The sequence below is a fragment of the Nanorana parkeri genome, unplaced genomic scaffold, assembly GCF_000935625.1.
Source record: "Nanorana parkeri isolate BGI_ZX_2015 unplaced genomic scaffold, ASM93562v1 scaffold1236, whole genome shotgun sequence".
Lineage (NCBI taxonomy): Eukaryota > Metazoa > Chordata > Amphibia > Anura > Dicroglossidae > Nanorana > Nanorana parkeri.
This window is the reverse complement of record NW_017307504.1, coordinates 120,388-143,860: the sequence shown is the minus strand read 5'-3', so window position 1 is coordinate 143,860 and position 23,473 is coordinate 120,388. Positions and strand designations below refer to the sequence as shown.

General features: G+C 37.4%; 1 protein-coding gene across 2 annotated transcripts in view; it reads right to left on the bottom strand.

Annotated features, from left to right (window-relative positions):
- The window catches only part of SHOX (short stature homeobox), a 41,212-nt gene that overhangs the window by 4,760 nt on the left and 12,979 nt on the right, over positions 1 to 23,473 (bottom strand). Inside the window, exons 3-4 of one of the 2 annotated variants that reach the window (XM_018568728.1) lie at positions 19,778 to 19,844; positions 17,285 to 17,373 (exon numbers count right to left, since the gene is read on the bottom strand). In XM_018568728.1, coding sequence (XP_018424230.1) covers positions 17,285 to 17,373; positions 19,778 to 19,844 — 156 coding nt within the window. The remainder of the gene's footprint in view (positions 1 to 17,284; positions 17,374 to 19,777; positions 19,845 to 23,473) is intronic. The other variant, XM_018568729.1, reaches the window with a different exon arrangement.

Below are 23,473 nucleotides of genomic sequence, written 5' to 3'. Positions count from 1 at the left end.
TTGACCAATCAAAGCCTGAATATTTTGAAATCCCTTAGTAACCCTCTACATTCTTAAAAACATTAAAAACTCATTAACTCTAAACTCTTATTTGACAGGGCCATAATGAACAGAAATCTGCTGTGACAAATAGGTAAACAAAAGTGCTTGAATTCACTGTAGACATCAACGTTATAAGGCAAGTCAATCTTTATATGAATTAGTTATTGAAATTCTCATTAGTTATGATTCCTACAATTTTTTTCATACCAGTAATCTGGAGGGCCACAGACTTTTCCATAAATTATTTTTATTGTTTAAACAATTTCCTATGCCAAGGTTTACAGAATCTGCTATTAAATATTCTGCTGCAGTCTGTCTCCAGAGACTCAACTATTTCTTCACTAACTGGTCTATTCACTAAGCTGCCAAGGGCAGCCGAGTGAACAACCGACCCCAAGTGAAGTGAGCCGAACACTGATAGGCTATTCACTTCAGGCTTGTACGGCTGATTTCAGCCGTATATCGGCTGAAATCAGCCATATATCGGCTTGCTTCGCATTGGCTTCGGGTCAGCCGAACATGCTCAGCATGTTCGACTGACCCGAAGTGCAGAAGGAGTTCGACTCAGCCGATCCAACATCTGGATCGGCTGAGCCGGACCTCCGGCAGGCTACTCACTGCTGTTCGGCCTATTCTTATAGATGCTGAACAGCAGTGAGTGAATAGCCGAATGCCGCTGAGCGGCATTCGGCTCGGTTGTTCTGCTCGGTCCCTCAGAGGGACTGAGCTGAACAGAAAAATAGTTTAAAAAGTTTGAAAAAAAGTAAATAGAAAACGATTGTGCAGAGCTAGCAGTGACAGCTAGCTCCGCCCAACAGTTTTCTATTGTCCGGCGGTTCTGCTGCCGTAAAAAAAAATCCCCCGGGCGCTCTGTGTTAAGTGGAAGGAGCCAGCCGTAAGATCACGGCTGGTTCCACCCAGCTGTCAGAAGCAGGCTGTCGGCCGGCCGCTCAGCCAGCTTCGGCTTTCAACGCGGCTCAGCCGAGCCAATGCATATGCGTTCGGCTCAACTGAGCCGCACGGCCACGTTCGGGAGCTGTACGGGCTATAGTGAATAGCCCGTACAGCACCGCTTCGGTTCTACTGAACCGAAGGGGTCCTGGGGCCGAAGCTAGCCAAAGGATCGGCCGAAGCTACGGCTAGATCCTTCGGCAGCTTCATGAATAGACCGCTAAGTGCTGCCATTTTGCTTCTTACTAAGGAGAAAGTGAAGCCAGGCTGTCATATAGAGCCCACATTCCCATTCCTGAATTAGTTACATATCCATGCTCTCAAAAAATATTAATGCCCATTGTGGCTATTTAAAGTCGAAAAAGACTGAAAAATAGTCACAATTTGCATATAAGAAACAGTGCTAATTTTGAGAAAATAACTACAGACACTCCTCACTTAACGACCAAGTTGCATTCCTACGACTTGGTCATTAAACGTATTGGTCACTAAGTGAGGAATAGAAGAACTCAGCTCTAATATACAGTACATGACTCAAATTTGCATACTGTAAATAGTAATGTACAGTATAGTAGTTAATACTGACTAACTGACCGACTTGTGGAACAAGAGGGAAACTGTGAAAGGGTGATGCGAGATTAGCTTGACCCAAGTTCTCATACAGCGTACATTAGTGACTGGTTGGGGAGATGGTCATAAGGCTGAGCGGTTGTTAAACAGGTAGGTCGTTAAGTGAGGAGTAGCTGTAATGCATTTGCAAAAGATAATGAACATTTTATAATATGTAGCGATGCATAATAAAAATAAATATACTTTTACATTTTAAATTAATTTAACAAAACTATCATTTTAAACCATGAAATATAATTGCTCTTTTTTTAGAAATGTAGAAGACTCGGACTATACATGTCTGCAAACTTCTATATTGCTGGTGAATGTGTTTGCTTCCTTTATTGCTTTCTTAAGTTTCTAGCTTCGTAACTTTTCATTAAACACAAGTGGTTTATATTTCTGTTGGAACATTTAAAGCATCTTAAAGTATATTATAAGGCATCAGTATGCCAGCAAAGTAATGTGCCAAAGACTAAACAAAAAACCTCAGTTGATGGTAAATGCCTGCAAAATCTACTGAGAAGTATCCCACAAACTGTGTAATGATCCATTTAATAATTTAATATAATAAAAATTAAAAATGTGTAAATCTTGATTAGCAGTGTAAAGTGCTACAATATCATAACTACATTAGAAATTCCCAATAGCTTAAACATGAATATTTTTCCTGAATGAATGTGGTGTAGAAATATTTCACAGTCTACAAAATGAAAATGTTTTGTTATGCCTCTCTGAAATGCATAGTAATCATCTATTTATGTTTAAGAAAAGAACTGTTTGTGCTTATGGAAATGGCTTGCACAATAACACATTTTAACAAATAATAAGTATAAGTGCTTTTTTGCTTCACCGTTTATTGCTACAGCAGTCTTTCCTGATGTGAGAAACTTATTTGTGAAAAATGATAAATGCATTTTGTTGTGTCAGGTGATATCGCTGTTTTCATTTAAGTTAAAGGCAATATGAAGAAAAATACCAAAATATATAAAATGGCTAAGACAAATATAGATTGAATAGATTTTTTTGTTCAAGATTAGGTATCTGAAGCACAGAAAATAACTGGTGTGTTGGACCTCTAAGCTGTGTCAAATGGGGTCTTTCTATAATTATCAACATATAAAATACTTGCTTAGGATTCAAAGAAATACATTTTAACACCTTACAGTAATGTTGCATGATCACTCATTTCTAAAACTGTAACTGTTTACAAAATTCAGTTCACTTTTTTAAATAATACATAAATGAGACATATAAACCTTGAGATGACTGCTGAAGTTCCTGTAATTATTTTTAACTGATATACGAATATGCAGTTATCCATTAAAATATTTCCTACTCACAAGAAAACTTAGTAGATTTACTAAAGGAGTGTTTTTACTTAGCCTATTACATCTGCATGTGCTGCAAACACCCATTTAAATTACAATTGTCTTATGATACCACACATATTGATTGCTCAGAGGGAAAGTAAGTTCCCTAGCAGAAGAACAAATATTGCTCCCTAAGAAAATCATCCCCAGTATGTTAAACAACCTAGGTAAAGAGTAGTATACTGTATAGTGTTCTATGTTAAAAATATATTTTGAGGTAGCATTGACAGAGATGTGCCATGTAATGCAGGGGTGTGCAAACATCATAGCACATGGCAGCAGTATGTTATCATACACTACAGTGCAGTTTGGACATTATAAATGCTTTTTTTTTTTTTACAGGAAAGGATTTTTATATATGCTGTCACATATAAAAGCAATAGTAGGCCTGGCTCCTAATTTACACTTGTGATTTAAAGGCCACCTAATATTTATTTTTAATTGATATTTTGATAATAAGCTTTTTGTTCTCTCTTGTAATTTCCTATCCTGCTTTTATATTTTTACAAAATAGGATAAAACATTGAAATAGAGACTGATTTAAAATTAAATAAATTAATACTATATATTCAACAAACCATATAATTGTTTTTATTAAATTAAGAAATAGGAGGAAGTAGTTTCTTATCTAAACTTCTGATAAAATTGCAAAAAATTGAGCTCCACCTTATTACCATTTCAACCTTCATTATTCTGCTAGTTATCTAAACTGATGTGTTTACACCACAAAGAGTTGGGGCCTGAATTGCTAAAGTTCACTCTTCCTCACTGGCAAACAAATGTTCAGTTGCTTAAGCCCCTGTAAAATGCACATATACACAGTCAAACAGGCATACACAAACTCTAAGATGTGGTGGGCTATAGAGTAAATAGCAAAACAAAGTGAAAAATGATTCAGTCTGAGTAAACTCCAGCACAAAACTCTTATTTAAATAATAAGTTAAAATCACATGTAATTTTAAAATAAATCTAGTAAGAAAAATCTTGTATTTGCCCTATTCAAACAGTGAAATAATCATTATATTTTTAATATATTTGAATGTCCTTGCGTTTAATGAAGCAATATGTTTGAAAGTACGCCTGCTCAAACATTCCCAAACTGTCCACCACATTCTTCTACAAATGCATCCAAGAGATACATGGAGCAGGACTACAGAAAGTTCATGCATAGGTTAGTTGCCTACATGTGCATGTACTTTAATGTGGGCTGAGAGTTCATATAGGAGTATCTTTATGTGCACATTTCTGGGCAGAGTGTGAAACTGTTAGTATTAACCAGAACTATTAATTAATAAATATATTGCTATTTAAATCTCTAGGCATAATTCTAAATTAATGCTAAATTAAATATCACAAATGTCTTCCTTCACATATATACAACCACAATGATAACAAATGGCACCTAAAATATTACAAAAGTTAAACTTGCTTTAATATAGTTATTATGACTGAATGGTAACATGTTAAAATTGCAACTGGACATTTTTAAAAATGACAATAATTAGTACAATTACTAAAACTTCACAAAAACATTATAGAAGCCATTCTATTTAATCTAAAAATCCTAATTGTCTTATTGTATCCATTTCACACAGACATAGACACGAACATTGGCTTTTAGGACATCAGGATTAGGAATCCATGCTGTATCATCTTCGGTTGATGACTCAGTGAACTTCATAAATCAAGCCTTTAAAGTAGAATTGGGACACAGTACAGTAGAGAAGAGTAAAATGATTTTATATAAGCTAATGATGCCTTTGCAGAGTAATCAGCAGTGGCAGGTCTTTTTGTTTGCACAGTTTATTTAACTCTATAACATTTTTATTGAACGCAGCCACTCAGCTATATAACAGATACATAAGGTCAGGCTTCCCAACATTTCTCTGAGCTAGAACACTGCAGTACATTTTTCAATATAGCTGCACTGACAGAGAGAAACATGTTAATTTATGTCCAACTGTTCTGTTCTCCTTGGCAGATAACCTTTAACAGTGTATGGTCATTTTTAGAACTCTGAACTTATCTCTTCTAACTATAACATAGTTTATATGTAATAGTCCTCTTATTTAAAAAAAATAGTAGTGAAGTTGATAATTAAAATAAAGAGAAAGTATAGAAATATTTCAGTGATGACAGGGAGTTAATCACACCATTTATGAGTTTCCTAGTTAAAAAGAGCAAAGAGCCATTTTGGATATAGCAAAAAACTCCCATAGGAGATATCTAAATCAGTTTAAACTTTGTGAATTCTTTCTAATGTAACACCCATTAGAGCACCCAATATCGATAGGACATAAAAAAAAGAAGATGAGGAAAGGGCAAATGTAGAAAGTGTAAACATTTTTCCCATTTTTTCCTGTGCTTTTTGATGTACAAGGGATAGAAATGCTAGAAGTAATTGAAACATAACATAACTAGAAATGTACTTGATGTAGATCATAATTTTAATTGCTAATATGCACTAATAATAAGCAAAGCTAGTAAAGATACATATATTTTGTAAGATTCATTTTACAAAGGCTTTCAGCTTAAACACCTAATCATGTTTAGGGGAAATTTAAACAATAGACATTTTCTCTAACCCTCATTGGGTATTTAAAGTAAAGACAGAATGAATGTAGAAATTACTACTTTAGCAGTCATTCTTTGTGTATGTTGACTGCTGCAAATGAGGTTTTAATTGCCAATCCATCAATGCTTCTTAAATTTAAAAAAAAAACAGGTATTTTGCCTTTTAAGATTTTAGCTAATTTAAACAAATACCTTAATTGATATTACTTCTGTCACTACTGTTAACCTAATGTAACTTTTATGTAGTTATTACACCAGCATACACTTTTCAAATACCTATTGGAACTCTAAAATTTACAGGTGATTGTTCTTTTTCATTTATTTTAGCAACAACTAATCAAAGAGTTGTCAGCTGCAGAAAAATGTGCCTTGTGAATACTCTACTATTATATTTTAAGGTGTTTATTTTTAGTAAAGATATTCTCATTGTATTACGGCTAATGAAATATACAATCAAAAGAAATGATTTAGTACATTTTTTCAAAGAAATAACATTGTGAATAAGGCTTTGGCAACTACTATTAGCTACCGAATTAAGAACACATACTACTTATATAAAACAGCTATGTAGAGGAAGTTTTGTACTAAAGTGGTGACCTGCTATTAGTTTTATAGTGATTTCTAAAAACACGAGAAATGCATCCAAATTAAGTTTTGAGAATAGCCTTGATGACATTTTATACTTTCTGTCATTTTAGTAAGATGAATATTGTCCAGTATACTTTCCTAAAATCTGCCCAGATCGGAATATTATGAATAACTATATAAATAGAAATATGGTGCCCACAGCTAAGTGAAAATGTGTTTACTGTACATACTAAACAAATGTTATTCTCTGAATATGCTGTATATACAGTTTGAGAGGTGATTTATAAATATAATTGGAAACATATATGAGACATGAATGAAGCATTTGTACAGTTGTGGATTTCATACTAATATATCCAGCTCTTATGACTCTGACAATTTAATGAAGCAGAAGGCAGCCGAGTGCAAATTTTAAAATGCAAAAGAGCATAAATTAGCACTAAGAAAGCACATGGACCATATCTTACAAACAGGACAGGAAATCCTTAAGGTTAGTATATACACTATGAAACTGAAATGTACTTTTAAAAAAAAGCTTTGCTTTGTTTTTCAAAGTTTTTTCTCATCAGTATTGGTCATAGATAAAGCTACCTACATAATATTTTACAGATTTTCAAATGTTAAATAAGCACCTGTATTATGGCTCTCAACTGTTACTATGACCCTAATTCACTGAAGGAGTAGAGCATGTCACTTAGCTTAGTAAATGTGATAAAAATTTACTTTGCAAAGAATGCCCATTCATTTACAAGGAAATGTAAACAAAACATGATTTTTTATTGGATATAATTATTGTATTTTTAATGTACTCATTTATTAAATTTACCTCAAAGATTGTATTTACTAGAAATAAACTATAGTATGCCTCTAAAGGGTTTTCCACTTTCAGTGATAAACCTAAGACCTGGTTCACACCTGGGCGTTTTGTAGCGCGTTCGAACGCTCTGCAAAAAGCTCAAACACTAAAATCCCATTATTTCCTATGGGTATGGTTCACACCTGGGCATATTACAGGCTGTATGAACGCGCCACAAAACATCCTACGCCCAAAGAAGTACAGGAGCTTCTTTGGGGCGTTTTTGTCGCACGTTTCCATTGGGATACAACCAAGTATCCCTCGGAAACGCGTGTTTGTCGCGCGTTTTTTACCGCAAATCGCGGTAGAAACACGCGACAAACCCGCATATTCGATACGCGTAGGCTTGAACCCAGCCTAAAACCTTGAACATGCCGACAGTAAGGCTCAGCTATTTTACCGGCAGACAAGGACCTTTTTCAGAGTGATGATGCTCCAGTATTTCACTTACAGGGTTATTCACAGAAGGGTGAAGAGTTTGGAGAAGACAGGAGAAGTGAACAATCTAGGACAACTAAGCTGAGCAGGAAAGTGAGCTGAATTTGAGAATCTTTCCAAATCGACTATTTTTGCATAGATTGTTCTCTTCTCCTGCCTTCTCCAAACTCTTCACCCTTTTGTGAACAACCCTGTAAGTTTTCTAGGCTAGAACTGCTTTGCAATGAAAAAGGCCAAGCAGCTTTGAGTGCTCTAGCAGCCCTGAGACTGCTATTTTCAACATACAGAACAGATGATTTAAACTGACCCCTGCCATCCCTCAACGTCCAACAAATGGAAGGCTTTTGAAGTGTACAGATGAAAATGGAAGTGAACACATGTGTGAAAAGGTGGGAAGACCTTAGTAAGCAACCACTTTGGGTATAAATTTTACTCCAGACCTTGACATTCTTTACTGATTGATCCTAACAAATAACAAAAATAAATAAAAATCCCATCCTAAAATAAAAAATGTTTACATATGCTCTATGCAATCAAGAAATATCCACCTGCAAATGAATGCCTGAATTTTAGGAAGAGACCTAAAGAAACATTTTAATGGCCACACAAATTACAAAAGATAGGTAGTTTTCAATAGAAGACTCAATAATGTATTTAATTTTAGTTTGTTACCTCCATAACAGAGCATCCCGAAAACCTGACCTTTTAGGCATTAGAAGAATGGGCAACATTTCCCTTTCCTGCCAGAAGACGGTGCTCATTCGCTGAGAAACCAATCAGCAAGCCCAAGCCTGTCCCCAGTGTAAACCTGTGCAAATAGTAATTTTTTGAAAATTTACATTTTTACTGGATATTTAAGATCCAGTGTACCTAAAGCAAAGATTTCTTTTAAGTTTTGGATAGAATGTTGGATAGAAGGGTTAGATCTTCTGTCAGGTATTTATTGCTATGTCCTAGCTAGGGACATGCATCCACTATATTTGTCCTGCTTGCCATTGTTACCAGGACAGAATCAATGGGAAATTCAATGTGATTGTTGATTCTGGAATAGAAATAAAGGCGACATGTAACAATCAGGACACATGTTCTTATGTTAACGGATGAAAATGGATTTTCCCTCACTTTGGCTACGTCCTTTTATATCTCTAGGACAGGAAGTGAAGGAAAATCGCTACAATAGGACCCAGAGAGCAACAAAATCCCCAAAGTTTTGGCTTTAGATATATTAGAATAAGCTTCGATTATTTTTGTTTTTGCTAGAGTAGGGAAAGTGTAGAACCTATATGAGGTTAATATTGTTGTTTGTGATCCCAAAGGGATCCCCAACTATGTGGGCTGACAGCCATTGTCATCAAAACTAAAAGTGAAGAAAAATCAAAAATTTTGATTTGTCCCCAAGAACAGGAATAGAGGGGAAATCTTCCAATGGGAACACTAACAGGGTTATTCCCAAAGCTGACGAGGGCAGCCGTGTGAATAACCGACCCGAAGTGAAGTGAGCCGAACGCTGTTCGGCTATTCACCTCTATGTAGTTTTTTTTTTTTCCTAATCATTTGGAATGTTGTATGCTTATTCTTGTGTTTGTTGGATTAGTTAGAATACAAATAAATATCAATATCTCAGATTTAGGGCCTATTCACACAAGCACATTTTGGTAAAGTGCATGTTACCACATCGCGTGGTAGTGCACCATACATGCATTGATGTGTTGCATTGTTTAATTAATTTTGAGTGGCAACCCAACAAACTTACACTGCAATGTACCACGATGCGCAATGTGGTGCACTGCAAAAAAATTAGCAAGCACTAGCTTTTCATGCGTTGCAGTCCATTCATTTTGAATAAGCTGCCTAATGTAGCATGCTGCAATGTGTCTCAACACACACTAATGCACAAAGAGGTAAATGGACCCTTGCATGCTCTGGTCCTTACAACCGTTCATGTAATACAATAATTTTCTATATACGTTAACATCAGTTAACATCTATTCTACTTATACTATCAAGGAGGAATATGTTTTATATATACTCTACTCCATTGTGTAATCATAGTAAACCCCAACTAAACCATAAAAGTTATAGTAACCTCAGAGCTCATCAGTATTCATAATGCCATTCTGCATACACACTTGCACATAACACAAAATATGTGTGCGGCCATCTCAATCAAAGTGCATGAAACTATGCAGCTTTACCAGCTGATATGCATACATTTGAACACCCACCATGAACAGCCATACAACCTTAAATACACCTTACAATTTGTAGGAGTATATGATGTCAACAAACACAATGGTGGTGAACAGGCTAGTTAATTTAATGTATTACATATGGAATTTATAAGGTGGGGAGGCTAACCAAAGCAATCCACAATGGAACTCTTACTCAACTGAGTAAAAAATAGGTAACATTCAAGAGTTGGATTAAAAATTTGTTTTAAGTCAATGAGCCATGTGAATGTGTGCAATGTATCATACACACAAGCTATTGGAGCTAAACAAGACATTGAGGCTGATATACTAAAGGTGTTGAGAATCTTTGCTGATAAAATTGTGTGAATACAATTTTTAATTACCCAGTTCTGTGAAAAGGTTCATTAAAGTAAATATTTACATAATTGTTTAGTGAATATTCTTGACTCTTTAGTAAATCAGCCCAAATGTCTGCTAGAGAGCCTCTGAGCTTAGTAATTCAGGCCCAGTGAGTAAAGCTTGCTCATGGTCTACATGCAGCCACCTTTTAATATTTTCTATACAAATAATCACAAGGAAAGTACAAAATAGTGCAGCGTTCCACAAAGTAGGATATATATTGATAAATGATTAGATGATTAAACTGAATACAGCTCCCCTGAGCTTAGTGAAAAATCAACCCTAATGACTGCATGCCTGCCATAGTCACAACATTCTTACTTAAAATTGCTCATGGTCCTGAACTATTCTGAAACAAAATTGCATATTAATTGGAGGAATGCTGTAAAAGAGGAGTGTAACAGCAGAAGAGAATTTGTTTTTTTTTCTACTTTTACGTTTTATAGATTATATGGCTCATATACTGTCTACTAAAATAATTATATAAAAAGTTACAATTGATTAGCTAAGGAGAGATTACATTATACATTTGCAGTAACTAAATGGTAAAAAAACATAGCATAAGAAGAAGCTAGAAATGAATGTGACATATCTTTGCTCTAGCCCACCAATATCACTAATATATTCAGTCCATTAGAAGACTGCCTATCATCACCAGCAGAGAAAATTAAATGTTTTCAGCTCGTTCTTAGTTCTGTGTGGCACAGTGTAAATTTGTTATAAGGTACTGATGTTTGTCTTCATTTTCTACCATAAAAATCTAGCTGAAATGGCCAACAAAAAATTAATTTGACTGAAAACATTTGTTTTGGACATCTGTCCAGCAACCACATGTATGCTCGAAGTTTGCCACTTTCTCCATACAAACATCAGTTAGTCAATACAACTTTAGGTGGCCAACCATCTCATAAAGTCCCCACTGTATTGTGAAAATGAGCGACTGTACTTATCTGTTTTACAGAAAGTCAAAAACAGCTTTCATAAGCATGATATACACAGTATTTGCCATTTTTGTTTTTCTGAAAAGTTCATTAATAAATATGAGCCATTTTTTTAGGAAGCACTTGGTTACCACACAGTAGCACTTACACCTAGACTGGTTTAAATGTTTTTCCCCACATCATCAAAAATTTTGACAATTCACACCTGGAAACTAATATAACTTGGACTGTAGTCTTGCCACAAAAAACACAATATCAAATTGTTCTCAAACTGTAGGAACAAATTAACACCCATATGGCACATCTTTAAAAGTGTAATAAAAAGTCAAATGTAAATAAATTCAGATCGAAAATTATAATGGAAAAAGTGATAAAGGAGGTGCTGATGCAGCCACTGGTCAAAACAAAAGTTATTTATTATCCCTAGTCCACTGCATTTTCAGAAGGTCTCAATGAGCATTAAAAGTTGAAGGTTCATACATTTTATTTGGATTATTAATGTGTTTCCAACACAAATTCACAGAAAAGGAAACACTGATACTAGCTAATAATTCCTCAGATGCTTTTTCTTTCTCTATGTTCAAATACACTGTATTTGAATGAACAATATATAAATTACCTTACCAACATGTCTTGTAATGTCAAGTGTTCAACTGCTAAGACTAGTTTATTGAACTTGTCCTTGCATTAAACATTCAGCTAAATGCAACTAATTTTATATCTCACAATTGGTTGGGTCAAATACAATGTATATAAATTAACTGCAGTGTCATTTGGAACACTATATGAACATATCAACACGTTGTTATGATAACAAGTGTTCTACAGTACAATTTAGATCTAAAATTAAAATGTATGAAACATATATGATTACTATTTTTATTATAGATTATTGTTTTATAACTGCTAATACTAGCTTATTGAACTTGTTCTTGCATTAAATATTCAGCTATGAGCAAGTATTTTTTAATATCTCACAACTGATTGGTTGTTTGAATTGAACAAGGGACCACGGATGCCCTGGATTCCTTCATTTCAGATCTGTTTACTTTTTTTGGATAGCCCTGTTAGTAGCTTTGCATGGTAATGGCAGTAAGATCTATTTAAGTGATGGCAGGGAGATGTATGTAAAACTTGCAATTGTAAATAAATGAACACCCTATGAAGATCAGTTAAAAACTTGTTTACTTATTAAGTAAATCTAAACATGTGATAGAACACAACACCTTGAGCTACCATAGTCCTACAGAGAGAGAGAGACAAAAGATCACTTCAGGGATGCTATAGAACAATATAACACAAAGACTGCGCTATTCCTTACTAAATTAGATAAAATTAGATTGGTCACTCTGATTTAAAACCAAAGCACAACAAAAACAAAGGATGTATCAAATAATATGCTATTAGGTATATTTCTAAACTTTTTTTCTTTTTGTTTACTTCTTTCTAAGTCCTTACTTCCCTTTCCTCACTGCACATGTACACTTATCTTTTTGATGTTTTCTTTCTTCTGTAATTTTTGTTGAATACTAATTTACTTTCAAGTAGATATTGACATGTTACTACAGTACCGGTACCTGCTCAACAAAAACCTGATGCAGTAAAGGATACACTATTTATCCAGAAAGTAAAAAAAATTCTATTATAGATCATAAGACAGTCCTGCATACATTGCTAAAATTGGATTCAAATGGCTGCCCCATTAATACCTTAAAATACAGACAGAGTTTAAAATGTACATTTATAATTGTTTTAAAATATTAATCACTTGAGCCTCAGATGTCATTTGTTTGTCAAAGTGCCATCTTAAAAAGGCATCTGGTCTTATCGGCCCTTGTGGGTCCTGGAGAGGGCTAATAGTGGAACTGATCAGCTTCTGGGCCTGCAATCCTGCTACAGAGCATTCAGAAAGAGTACTCTGGAGTAGCACATTGCAACACATTTTTTTTATTGTTTTCAAGTGCAAGCACTGTAGCCTGTGTTGTCATCAGAACTTCCTGTGAACTTACACCACCATCTTTGAATAGGGCAGAGCTGCCTTGCCTACCCTGACAGCTTCAGTTCACTACAATAATAGTTGTAAAATAGATCACTGTTATAAGTGATCTTTTGCTGCATAGGTCCATGGGGGAGAGGCTGGATTAAGGGGTCTATTCACTAAGCTGCCGAAGGATCTAGCCGTAGCTTTGGCTGATCCTTCGACTAGCTTCGGCCCCAGGACCCCTTCGGTTCAGTAGAACTGAAGGGCTGCTGTAGGGGCTACTCACTATAGCTCGTACAGCTCCCAAAGTTGGCTTAGGGGTGAAAGCCGAAGCTGGCCAAACAGCCTGCTACTGACTACTGGGCGGAGCCAGCCGTCATCACACGGCTGCTCCGGCCACTTGAACAGACAGATCAGCATCCCTGGTTACCAGGTAACCAGGGACGCTGATCTCCAGACAGCCCAACTCTGCCGGACACTCTGGGAGTCGTTAGATAGCGGCTCCCAGCCCCCCGGAGAGAAACACTTTCTCCGGGAAAGTTTTACTCTGCTCTATGGAGCAGAGTAAATCTTTGCCTGCCCTGTGGTCTTTTTTGTTCTGACATCGGAGCCGTTGGCTGCCATCAGAATTTTAAAAAAAAAACACCATAGGAATGCATAGCTAGATTGCTATTGGCTATTTCAAATTGCAATAGCCAATAGCAAACTAGCTATTGCACCCGCCCACTGCTGCTGTCAATCAGCAGAGGGGACCTGAAGTTCTCCATCAGGTCCCCTTTTAGTGATTGACAGCAGCAGAGGGCAGGTGCAGTAGCTAGTTTGCTATTGGCTATTGCAAAGTGAAATAGCCAATAGGAATCTAGCTATGCATTCCTATGGTGTTTTTTTTTTTCATTCTGACGGTTGCTAGCTGTCACTGCTAGCTCCGCCCAATCGTTTTCCATTTTGTTTTCTACTTTTTTTACCTATTTTTCTATTCTGCTCGGTACCACAGAGGTACCGAGCAGAATAGCCGAGCCGAATGCCGAATGGATTGGCTGAGTTGAACTACTTCTGCTGAGCTTGTTCGGCCGACCCGAAGCAACACGAAGTAAGCCGATGTACGGCTGATTTCAGCCGATATGCGGCTTACATTAACCGTACAAGCCTGAAGTGAATAGCCGAACAGCATTCGGCTCACTTCGGATCGGTTATTCACTCAGCTGCCCACGGCAGCTGAGTGTATAGACCCCTAAGTCTTTCCTCACCGGCTTCCAAACCCCCATGGAGAAAACAAGAATATATATCAATATAAAAAAAATTATAAAGCAATAAAATACAAAAACATTCCCTCCCTATTAATCCTTAGATTCAAACAAACACAATGGATGCTATGAATGACAATTTCACTACTTTCTAAGTGCCAACTGTGAAACATAAACAGGCACAATGGCAATGAGAATGTAAGAGCTCACAAACCTATGAAAATGTTTCCGCTGTGCTAATTTCTGTCCAAACTCTAAGTTGCACATTTATTTTTTTCCTATAAATGTCACAATATAATGCTGAAAGGGATAAAAGTGCTCCTAAATTAAAAGAAAAAACATTATTTGTTTTTTGCCATATTTCTATGTTACATAAAAATCACAGTTATATGATATACTTGTAGTCAAAAGGCTGTAACTGTCACATTTCTTCCTAAATAAAACATAGGAAATTAAAATGTATATATCTATATCTGCTACCAAATTAATCCCTTAGTGACCAGTGATGTCCGTAGTACGTCACTTGCACCGTGCCCATTTAAACAGACTCCCGGCGGCTTTAGCTGTAGACTTTACAATAGAAGCGATTCTGGTGACTCAGCTGTCGCCAGATCGCTTCTCCAGGCCAGTAAGCTCTGCTGCCCCTCCAAAAGCCTGGGATTGGCTTCTTGGGTGTCAGTGGGAAGCTTGGGAGGAGATCGGTGAATGGCCATTCACAGATTTCCTCCCCCGTACTATGGGGCCAGGAGCGACGCGTATTGCATCAGTTCCGGTCCCATAGCTGTCATTGCTGGGCTCCTGAAGCCCAGCTATAAGCTATTGAAGCGTGATCTGCACTTCAATAGCTTATTTAGAGTGTAAAGGTGAAACTAGGGGTCTTTTGGACCCCCAGCATCACCCTAAAGAGTACCTGTCATCACCATCTGCTATCACATGGGGGGCTTATAAGCCCCCCATGTGATAGCAATTAAAGTAAAGTAAAAAAAATTACAAATAACAGTTTTTTAAAATAGTATCAAATAAAAAGAATGTAAAAATAATAAAAACATTTTTAAAGTTCCCCGCCCCCACGAGCACGCACGTCATAACGTAAACACGTGTCGGGTGTGCATACGTATGAAAACGACGATCGTGATATACATATTGGGTATCACTGTGCACATCAGAGTTAGAGCAATCATTCTAGGGCCAATATTTATGTGTATCTCAAAACTGATGACCTGTAGGGGCTTTTAAAGCGCTGTCTATGGACTTTTTGGGGTACTGAATTTTGTCACCGTTTCACAGATGCGCACAATTTTTATCCTGGGCATGTTGATTATCTGTTTACTCATTTTAATTCATATGCCTCGGCTGAGCCCCGCTGAAAGCAGAAGCTGGCCGACAGCCTGCTTCTGGCAGCTGGGCGGAGCCAGCCGTGATCTTACGGCTGGCTCCGGTCACTTGCAGAGAGATCAGCGTCCCTGGTTACCAGCTAACCAGGGACACTGATCTCCAGACAGCAAACTCTCCCGGGCGCTCCGGGAGTCTCCTGCTCCTGGCCGCCCAGGAGAGAAACACTGCTTTTTCTTTTTTTTGTCTTTATTTTGACACGGAACCGTGTCAGAATAGAAAAAAATTATAATAATTTGCATTGCTAGATTCCTATTGGCTATTTCAATTTGCAATAGCCAATAGTAAACTAGCATTGCACCTGCCCTCTGCTGATGGAGAACTGCAGAAGAGGGCGGGTGCAATGCTAGTTTACTATTGGCTATTGCAAATGGAAATAGCCAATAGGAATCTAGCAATGCATTCCAATGGGCAAAAATTATTATTTTTTTTATATTCTGACACTAATGCCGGCGGCATTCGGCTATTCAGTCACTGCTGTTCGGCATCTATAAGAATAGACTGAACAGCAGCGAGTAGCCTGCTGGAGGTTCGGCTTAGCCGATCCAAATGTTGGATCGGCTGAGTCGAACTCCTCCTGCACTTCAAACTCCTCCTGCACTGCTGAGCATGTTCGGCCGACCCAAAGCCACGTGAAGCCACCCGATGTACGTCTGATTTCAGCCGATATAAGGCTGAAATCAGCCTTACCAGCCTGAAGTGAATAGCTGAACAGCGTTCGGCTCACTTCACTTCAGGTCGGTCTTTCACTCGGCTGCCTACTGCAGCTTAGTGAATAGACCCCTAAATTTAACTTTGCATTTTGCACTAAATTTATGGGTTTGATAATAAAATGTGATAATACCGTGCAACATAAAAATTTGCAACTGCCACCATTGTATTCTACAGGGTCTTGTCTTTCAGAAAATATATAATTTTCAGGCCTAAAGTGTGGATTATAACATGGGTCCAGAAAACAAAAAAAAAGGCTTCGGTCATGAAGAAGTTAAAGCCTGATCTGTCCTGAAATAAGAGATGCATTATATTGGGGTAGACCTAAAAAAACTTAAATGGAGCAGAACTCTCCAAAACTAAAACACTCTGGCACCATTAAAGTGGTAAAAAAAATATATATTTCCTGAATAAAGGAAAGTGAATGAACTTAATTATTTTATTTATTTTTATTATTTTTACTTGATAAGAATTGCCATCTGATCCAACTGGCTTTTAGAGAGCAGTCTAAAATTAACCAACATAAACATGCCAAGCTAACTGGCAGTAAAGGTAACCATAAAATCATCTGTAGAACAATGCCTGAATACAATTGACAATGTAATGCAGAGACATATCACATTTACATTCTTCTGTATGAACAACTGTGCTGACCTCCTGTCTAGGATTGTTACAAATGTTACAACTGTGTTAAGCTGTAATTATCTTACATGAGGACATGGCACAAGTTAGAAAACTTGTACTGCATTTACAACATCTATTAAAAAATAGCTGCAAGAAAAAGCAGTCCAGGTGCCCATATCAATCAAATGTTAGCTATCATGTTATTTGTGCCAGATGATCTGATTGGGTAGCATCTCTTTGATCCTTACTCATTATAATTTTTATCTAAAAGTTGGGGAAAAAAACATTTTTGAATATACATTTGCTACTGAGCATTATACTCACACCCACATATTTTCCATTGGCAAATGCAAATAATAAATGCACTACCTGTTGGAAAGGCATCCTCAGTGCTCCCATGTTCACGTATGGCGCAACCCTACATGTTTCTAAATGACTTGCTGTTCCCAGAATCACACCTGGAAAAGGAATATATGTCAGTGTTCAGTGTACATTTGTATTGGACTAGTAGGGGAAATCCCTTTTCTGAGCCAAAAGGACAGGTCTTTTAGGACATCTTTTAGGAATAAATAATTAGTATTAATCAGCCATTCTTACCCAGGAAATTTACCAATTCTGTCATGTGCTTATGCTTTTGACAGTATTTTCGATTGATTATATGCCCAAGCCATATTTATTTTAAAAACAATTACATTAAGAGTCTGCAGTGCTGTAAACATATAATGGGTTTGGCAAACTGTGATCAGGTAAACGTGTAACAATGTTCCATATATGTCAATGCAATTTTAGCTTATGTTGCCATATAAACCATTATTACACAATTTGTAGTGAAACTGGCAGCCCATTTAAACTTAAAAAAAATTATTGGTTACCTTTGGTAGCCAGAAAAGCCTCTTTTGGGCACTGCCCTGATCCTGATTTCCCTTATTGTTAAGGACTTGCATTTCCAGACATTGGGGAACTGCCTCCACCATCATATTCCCTCACTAGCCTCCCTTCTGTCCAAATAAATCACCTTTATCTGACAATGGGGTGCTCTCATGCGATAGGAAAATGGCAGGTAGATGTAAATTAATCCAAAATAGGGAACTCAAGAACTTAGTAATCAGGTGAAACCAGGATCAGGGGGGTGGACAGGGAGTATTTTCTGCCTAACAAATATAATGGCATTTACCTCACTGCTTTGGGCAAATAGGACAGATCACAAATGATGTATGCAAAAAATCTAATAGAGATACAAGTATTTTAGGATGTGTTAATTTTAGCACAAGTTACTACCAAACCAAAGTGTAAGGTTAACAATATAACAGGAAGATGAAGGAGGCCCATATGGTGGCTTTACTTTGTTATAATAGACCCATAGATTACACAGGTTACTCTATGGGGATTCCTCATGTCAGGTTTGACTTGATAAACAAGAGGTGAAATATGTAGGGCTAATTGTAAAAAAAAACTGGAGTAAAAGTGTTACTTTTACCAGCCAGTTACATATATTACTTCATTTTAGTGATTAGTTTTTCATTGCATGTCTTTGTCTTCTAAGCTATGTCATATTCCCATATTCCTCCAGAAGAAGCAGAATTGAAGATTCTCTGGATGGGGCAAAAGCTCTAACAAGTAGCTCACTGACCATTAGCTTCTGTGTTAAATTACCCTACAGTGCTCAGCACTGGGCATGTTCAGAATCAGATCCCTTCCATAAGGAGCCAGGTAAGGAGTTGAGGAGGATTATCAGTCCCCATTCTCATCTTCAGATGCTCAGGGGAGTCCTCAGAATCTATTCAATAGTTTCCTAGGATGGGCCTATTCAGAAAAGATTTTGTGGAAGAGGCTAAACTGGAGCATGTTCTATAGCTCATGGGCAGTGAAGAGTAAAAAGGCATAAAAGTTGATCACCTGATTGCTCCCTGGGTCATTCAAAGAGCCAAGGCACTGTGACAGGGTCCCATGCCTTCTCCATTTTGAAACAAATAAAACATTGTAAAAAAGTAAAGTAATAAAAAATAAAAAAAGCAAAAATATAAGAGCTCATACATACATTACCCATACGTGCATATGTTCAGTGTCCCTGGTTAGCTGGTAACCAGGGACGCTGATCTCTCTGCAAGTGACCGGAGCCAGCCGTAAGATCACGGCTGGCTCCGCCCAGCTGTCAGAAGCAGGCTATCAGCCAGCCAATGGCTTTCAGCGCGGCTCAGCTGAGCCGAGGCATATGCGTTCGGCTCAACTGAGCCGCTCGGCTAAGTTAGGGAGCTTTTCAATTGTCTTAAAAGACAATACTCGGGCCTGGTGACAAGCTGCTCAGGCTCATTGCACTGTGGGAAAAAGGGTGGGGTTTGCCTACGTCCCACAACGGGAAAGTGACAGCTGAGGAAATATTTGTACAGATGCAGTTTTTTGCCTTTTAATTCTATTGTTTGTCTGACTTATTTAATTTCTAGGGTTTTCAATTAACCTAAAAGTCAGTACTATGCATCAATAAAAAAATGAAAATGTTTTGTTCAGCTATTTTCTCCAAACTGAGCAGGCATACAGTACCAAACTGAATAAACCTGATTAGTTGCTATGTACCACTGCTCCATTTAAGATCCACTTCTTTTTGCTTCAGTTTTTGTAAATCAGCCCGATTGTGTAGTGAAGCCAAAAAAAATTGTCTCCTCCGGGTTTCTGTACATGTTTCTGTGCACTGTTAAGGGTTGGTTAAGTAACAGTTGTTCAGGAGTGGTAATTGCTGCCAATTGCTAAAAAAAAGTTACTCTAATGTAAAAGTGGAAGAAGGCTGTTTTTGAGTGAAGGCTCAGAAAAGGGATGGTTGTTTGGGTGGGTGTATCTGGGGAAGGAGAATATTTGATTGTTACTCACCATACCCACCTTTATGCATTTGGTTTTCTTGTTTTCTGCATTTTGCTCTCCGGTTCTGAAACCATACCTACAAATTGCACAAAGGATTAGTGTTTTCCATCCATCGAAATTATGTTTATTATTAGTTAAACATAAGTCGGTTACAGGCCTTCAACCATCAGTAGGTATGTATATCTTAAGAAATAATGATTTAAAAATATAATTGCACCTGTTTTCATTATTTGTCTATTGGTCAAGGTACAAATACTTCTGTCAACAGTGTAAAATTACAGACCATCTTTTGCTCTATATCTATATTTCTCTTCATTATTGCTTTTTGACTTCATTGCTACAGACCAGTTTTCTGAGCGCTAGGCCTCAATAGTTGCCAACACATCATGTTTCCTTGTTTCTTGGAAGAACCTTAGCTATGTAAATTAGTAGACACTTAAAGAAAATGCATTCCTTTTTTCAGTTGAGTCTGAAGTGGATCTGGAAAACATGATCTGTTAATGGTCACCAATGGTCTGAACTGAGAATCGCAACTACAAACTAAGGCAATTGGGATTTCCAGGATCAAATAAGATAAACTTAACAAAGGACCATAATATTAAAGTAAGGCAAGTTAGTGGGGAAAGGTGTGAGTGAACTGATTGCAGCAATCTTCAATCAATATTATTATAATTATATTCTTAGCTCCACAAAATTGCTTCCAGCTTCTTTTGAGCTGATTCTAACTAAGCCTAATATATAGGAAGAGAGTACCTATTCTGAAAGCCATCATAGACAGTACTGTATACAGGGCCGGATTTACTCTCTCTGCTGCCCCAAGGCCAGGTTCCTCAATGCGCCCCCCTACCCGCCAACCATGCCCCCACCCCTATGGAGAATGGCAGACTTGCAGGCTGCATACAAGTGATCTCGGCGAAATCGCCGAGATCACCTGTACAAAACAAGCAGCGGCTTCCCCGCTGTACATTTAGCTCTGCTTGCCAAAAGCAGGGCTAAATGTAGAAAACAACTACCCGCTTGGCGCCCGGAACTGCATGTCCTGGGCATCGGGAGATAGGACTTCCACACCCCTGCTGCCCCTCTACTCACTGCTGCCCCAAGGCCGGGCCTTGGTTGGCCTTGTGGGAAATCCGGCCCTGACTGTATATGAACCGTATTGTACATATTGTAGAAGAGCATTAGTATATGCTGGCACAATCTGTCATCCTCAAGCTTTTATGCAATTTGCTGGGTCCATGAACATGTATTGTATAAATTAAAGCCCCAATGAGTCACAGAAATTGATATGTAGACAAAGAGACATTTTCCTAACAGTCTTCGTAGTCATAACCCCACTTCCTCTTACAGAAGTTGCACAGGGAGTCTAAATATTAGAGTGCATTCCAATAGGCACCAGACCTAGACCCTGTGCATTCAGTAATCAGTACTAGTAACAGATCTGATCAAACATGCCCCTTCCATTCCTCTGTAAAAAAAAGCATGTGCTGGAACTCAGCTATTATGACAAGAAGGTCCATATGGAAATAGAAGTGATCAAAGTTTTACAAAATGGCCAATTAATTTCCTTACAAACAAGTCTTGGAAAGCAATGTCTGCTGGTATCCTACAGAAAATATATAATTTCCATTAGCCAAAAATTATAAGCTTTGAGCTAATGTCCACACATTCCTTAAAAGACACCTGACAAGATATACAGGGTACCATTAATGAACTATTCTTTGCCATATGCCAGTTGCATGGCTGTTATGTTATAGAAAGGATTTAATGATCCCTAAGTCACTGACCTGGAATGGGTTCACAGATCAGGATTTCTGATTTCCCCTGATTTATTCAGCTACTTGTTAATGGGTTTGATTTACTAAAAGAGTATAGACTTTGCATTGATCAATCTGATTATTCCCTTTTTCAAAGTATTTTTTCACATAATATAGTAGATAAGGGGAAGTGTTACTAGAAGCCGTGTTCACTTTTCATGCTCAATCATGTGCAAGGGAAAACCAGAATTTTTGTTGGTACATTGCTTTATGAATGACATGAACACAGCTTCAACTTATTCACTAAGCTGAGTAAGCAATCAAAGTGATAATCCACTTAGCAAAGGGAACAGTCTTTACACCTTTAGTGAATTAACTTCCAGAGCTATGTCACTAGTTAGGCTGATTGAGGACTCAAAGAGGCAGGGTGGGGCAAAGTACTGAGGCCAGAGTCTCCACTCCTGACACTCTATCCTCAATGCATCTCAGTAACGCTGAGCTTGATAAAATCCCAGGCTCAGCATTACTGATCCTCTCTAGTGAGGCAGAACCTCTTAAAAGTGCAGGCTCAGTGTTTGAGCACAGCGCTGTCAGCCACTGTGCCTGCCTGTGTGACAAACTCAGTGGCCTGGCAGAGACTTTTATTCATTGGCACTGACCCTGCACTTTCAATAGGCTCCAAATTACTAAGCTGTCTGCGTGTGTGCGCGCACACACAAACAGGCAACCCTACCTTGGTCATCACCTGCACTGGGCATGGCTCTGGCAACCCCAATGGCTCAGAAAAGATAGACGTTAAGGAGGACCTGGCAACTAGAATTTTCAGAAGAAGCGTAGCAAAGGCCACCTCTGTATTTCACTCCATACAAGTTTAATTTAAGCACAATTCATAAGCAATTCAAGTAATTAAACATTTTTTGTATCTAGTGTACTTGCAGGGTAACAGTAATTATACCCTTCATGTTGGAGACAGGATTCCATGCATTCTATTTGCATTTTGAATGAAAACATCCCAAAAAAACCTTTTGTTTTGAGTGAGGCCTCTATTGAAGCCTCTGTCTTAAAGCTCTATAAAAATGCTCTCATAAAATAATACCACCATTTTATTTTTCACCTAAAACCTATAAACTCTGTTTACTATTTAAATAAATACTTATTCCACCAACAGTTCTCTAGTGGGATTAGAAAACCTTGCATGCTTTATGTAAATAATGGAAACATAAGAATTGGTGTGTTACATAGCCTTATCTTTGGGGAGGTGAAGCTGAAAGCACCAGAGTTAAGCCCTGGAATGAGCATACAATGATATAGTAGGTTCACTATAGTATTGAATATGTACATCGAGGCTTAGAAGACCTTACGATTCTACTAGATAAATCAGTACAGCTGGCACTATTTAAATGCCATGTCAGATTTCAGATTTATTTTAGGGCAATCATTTCACAGGCGATAGATTTTAGAGCATTAAACATCTTGAAACAATGTGGTTGACTTTCGAAAGAAAGAGAATGCTAACTTAGCAAAGTGAAGCTGTGTTCACTTTCAGTACCAAGTCATGTGCAGAGGTATTTTAAAAGACACAAAGTTACCTATACATGATTGGATGAATAAAGTGAACACATATTCAATTTTGCTAATTTAATTTTCTCTACTTCATTGAAAAATCGGCTCCAATGTACAGTATCACTGAAATTCAATAGCAATTGAAAGGATAATTGCACCTTTAAAACAAATGCAAAAGTGTAAAGATTAATGGCCACGTTTAGTGTTTGTGCTCAGAGCAGCCATTTTTCCCTTTAACTGTACACTGCACATGTGCGTCCACTTCACAGAGAGTCAGAAAGTAAAGTGGAGGGGAGATATGCTATGTTCTGCAAGTGAACAGCACACACACTCTGTATATACTGTATATATGTGTATATATATATATATATATATATATATATACACT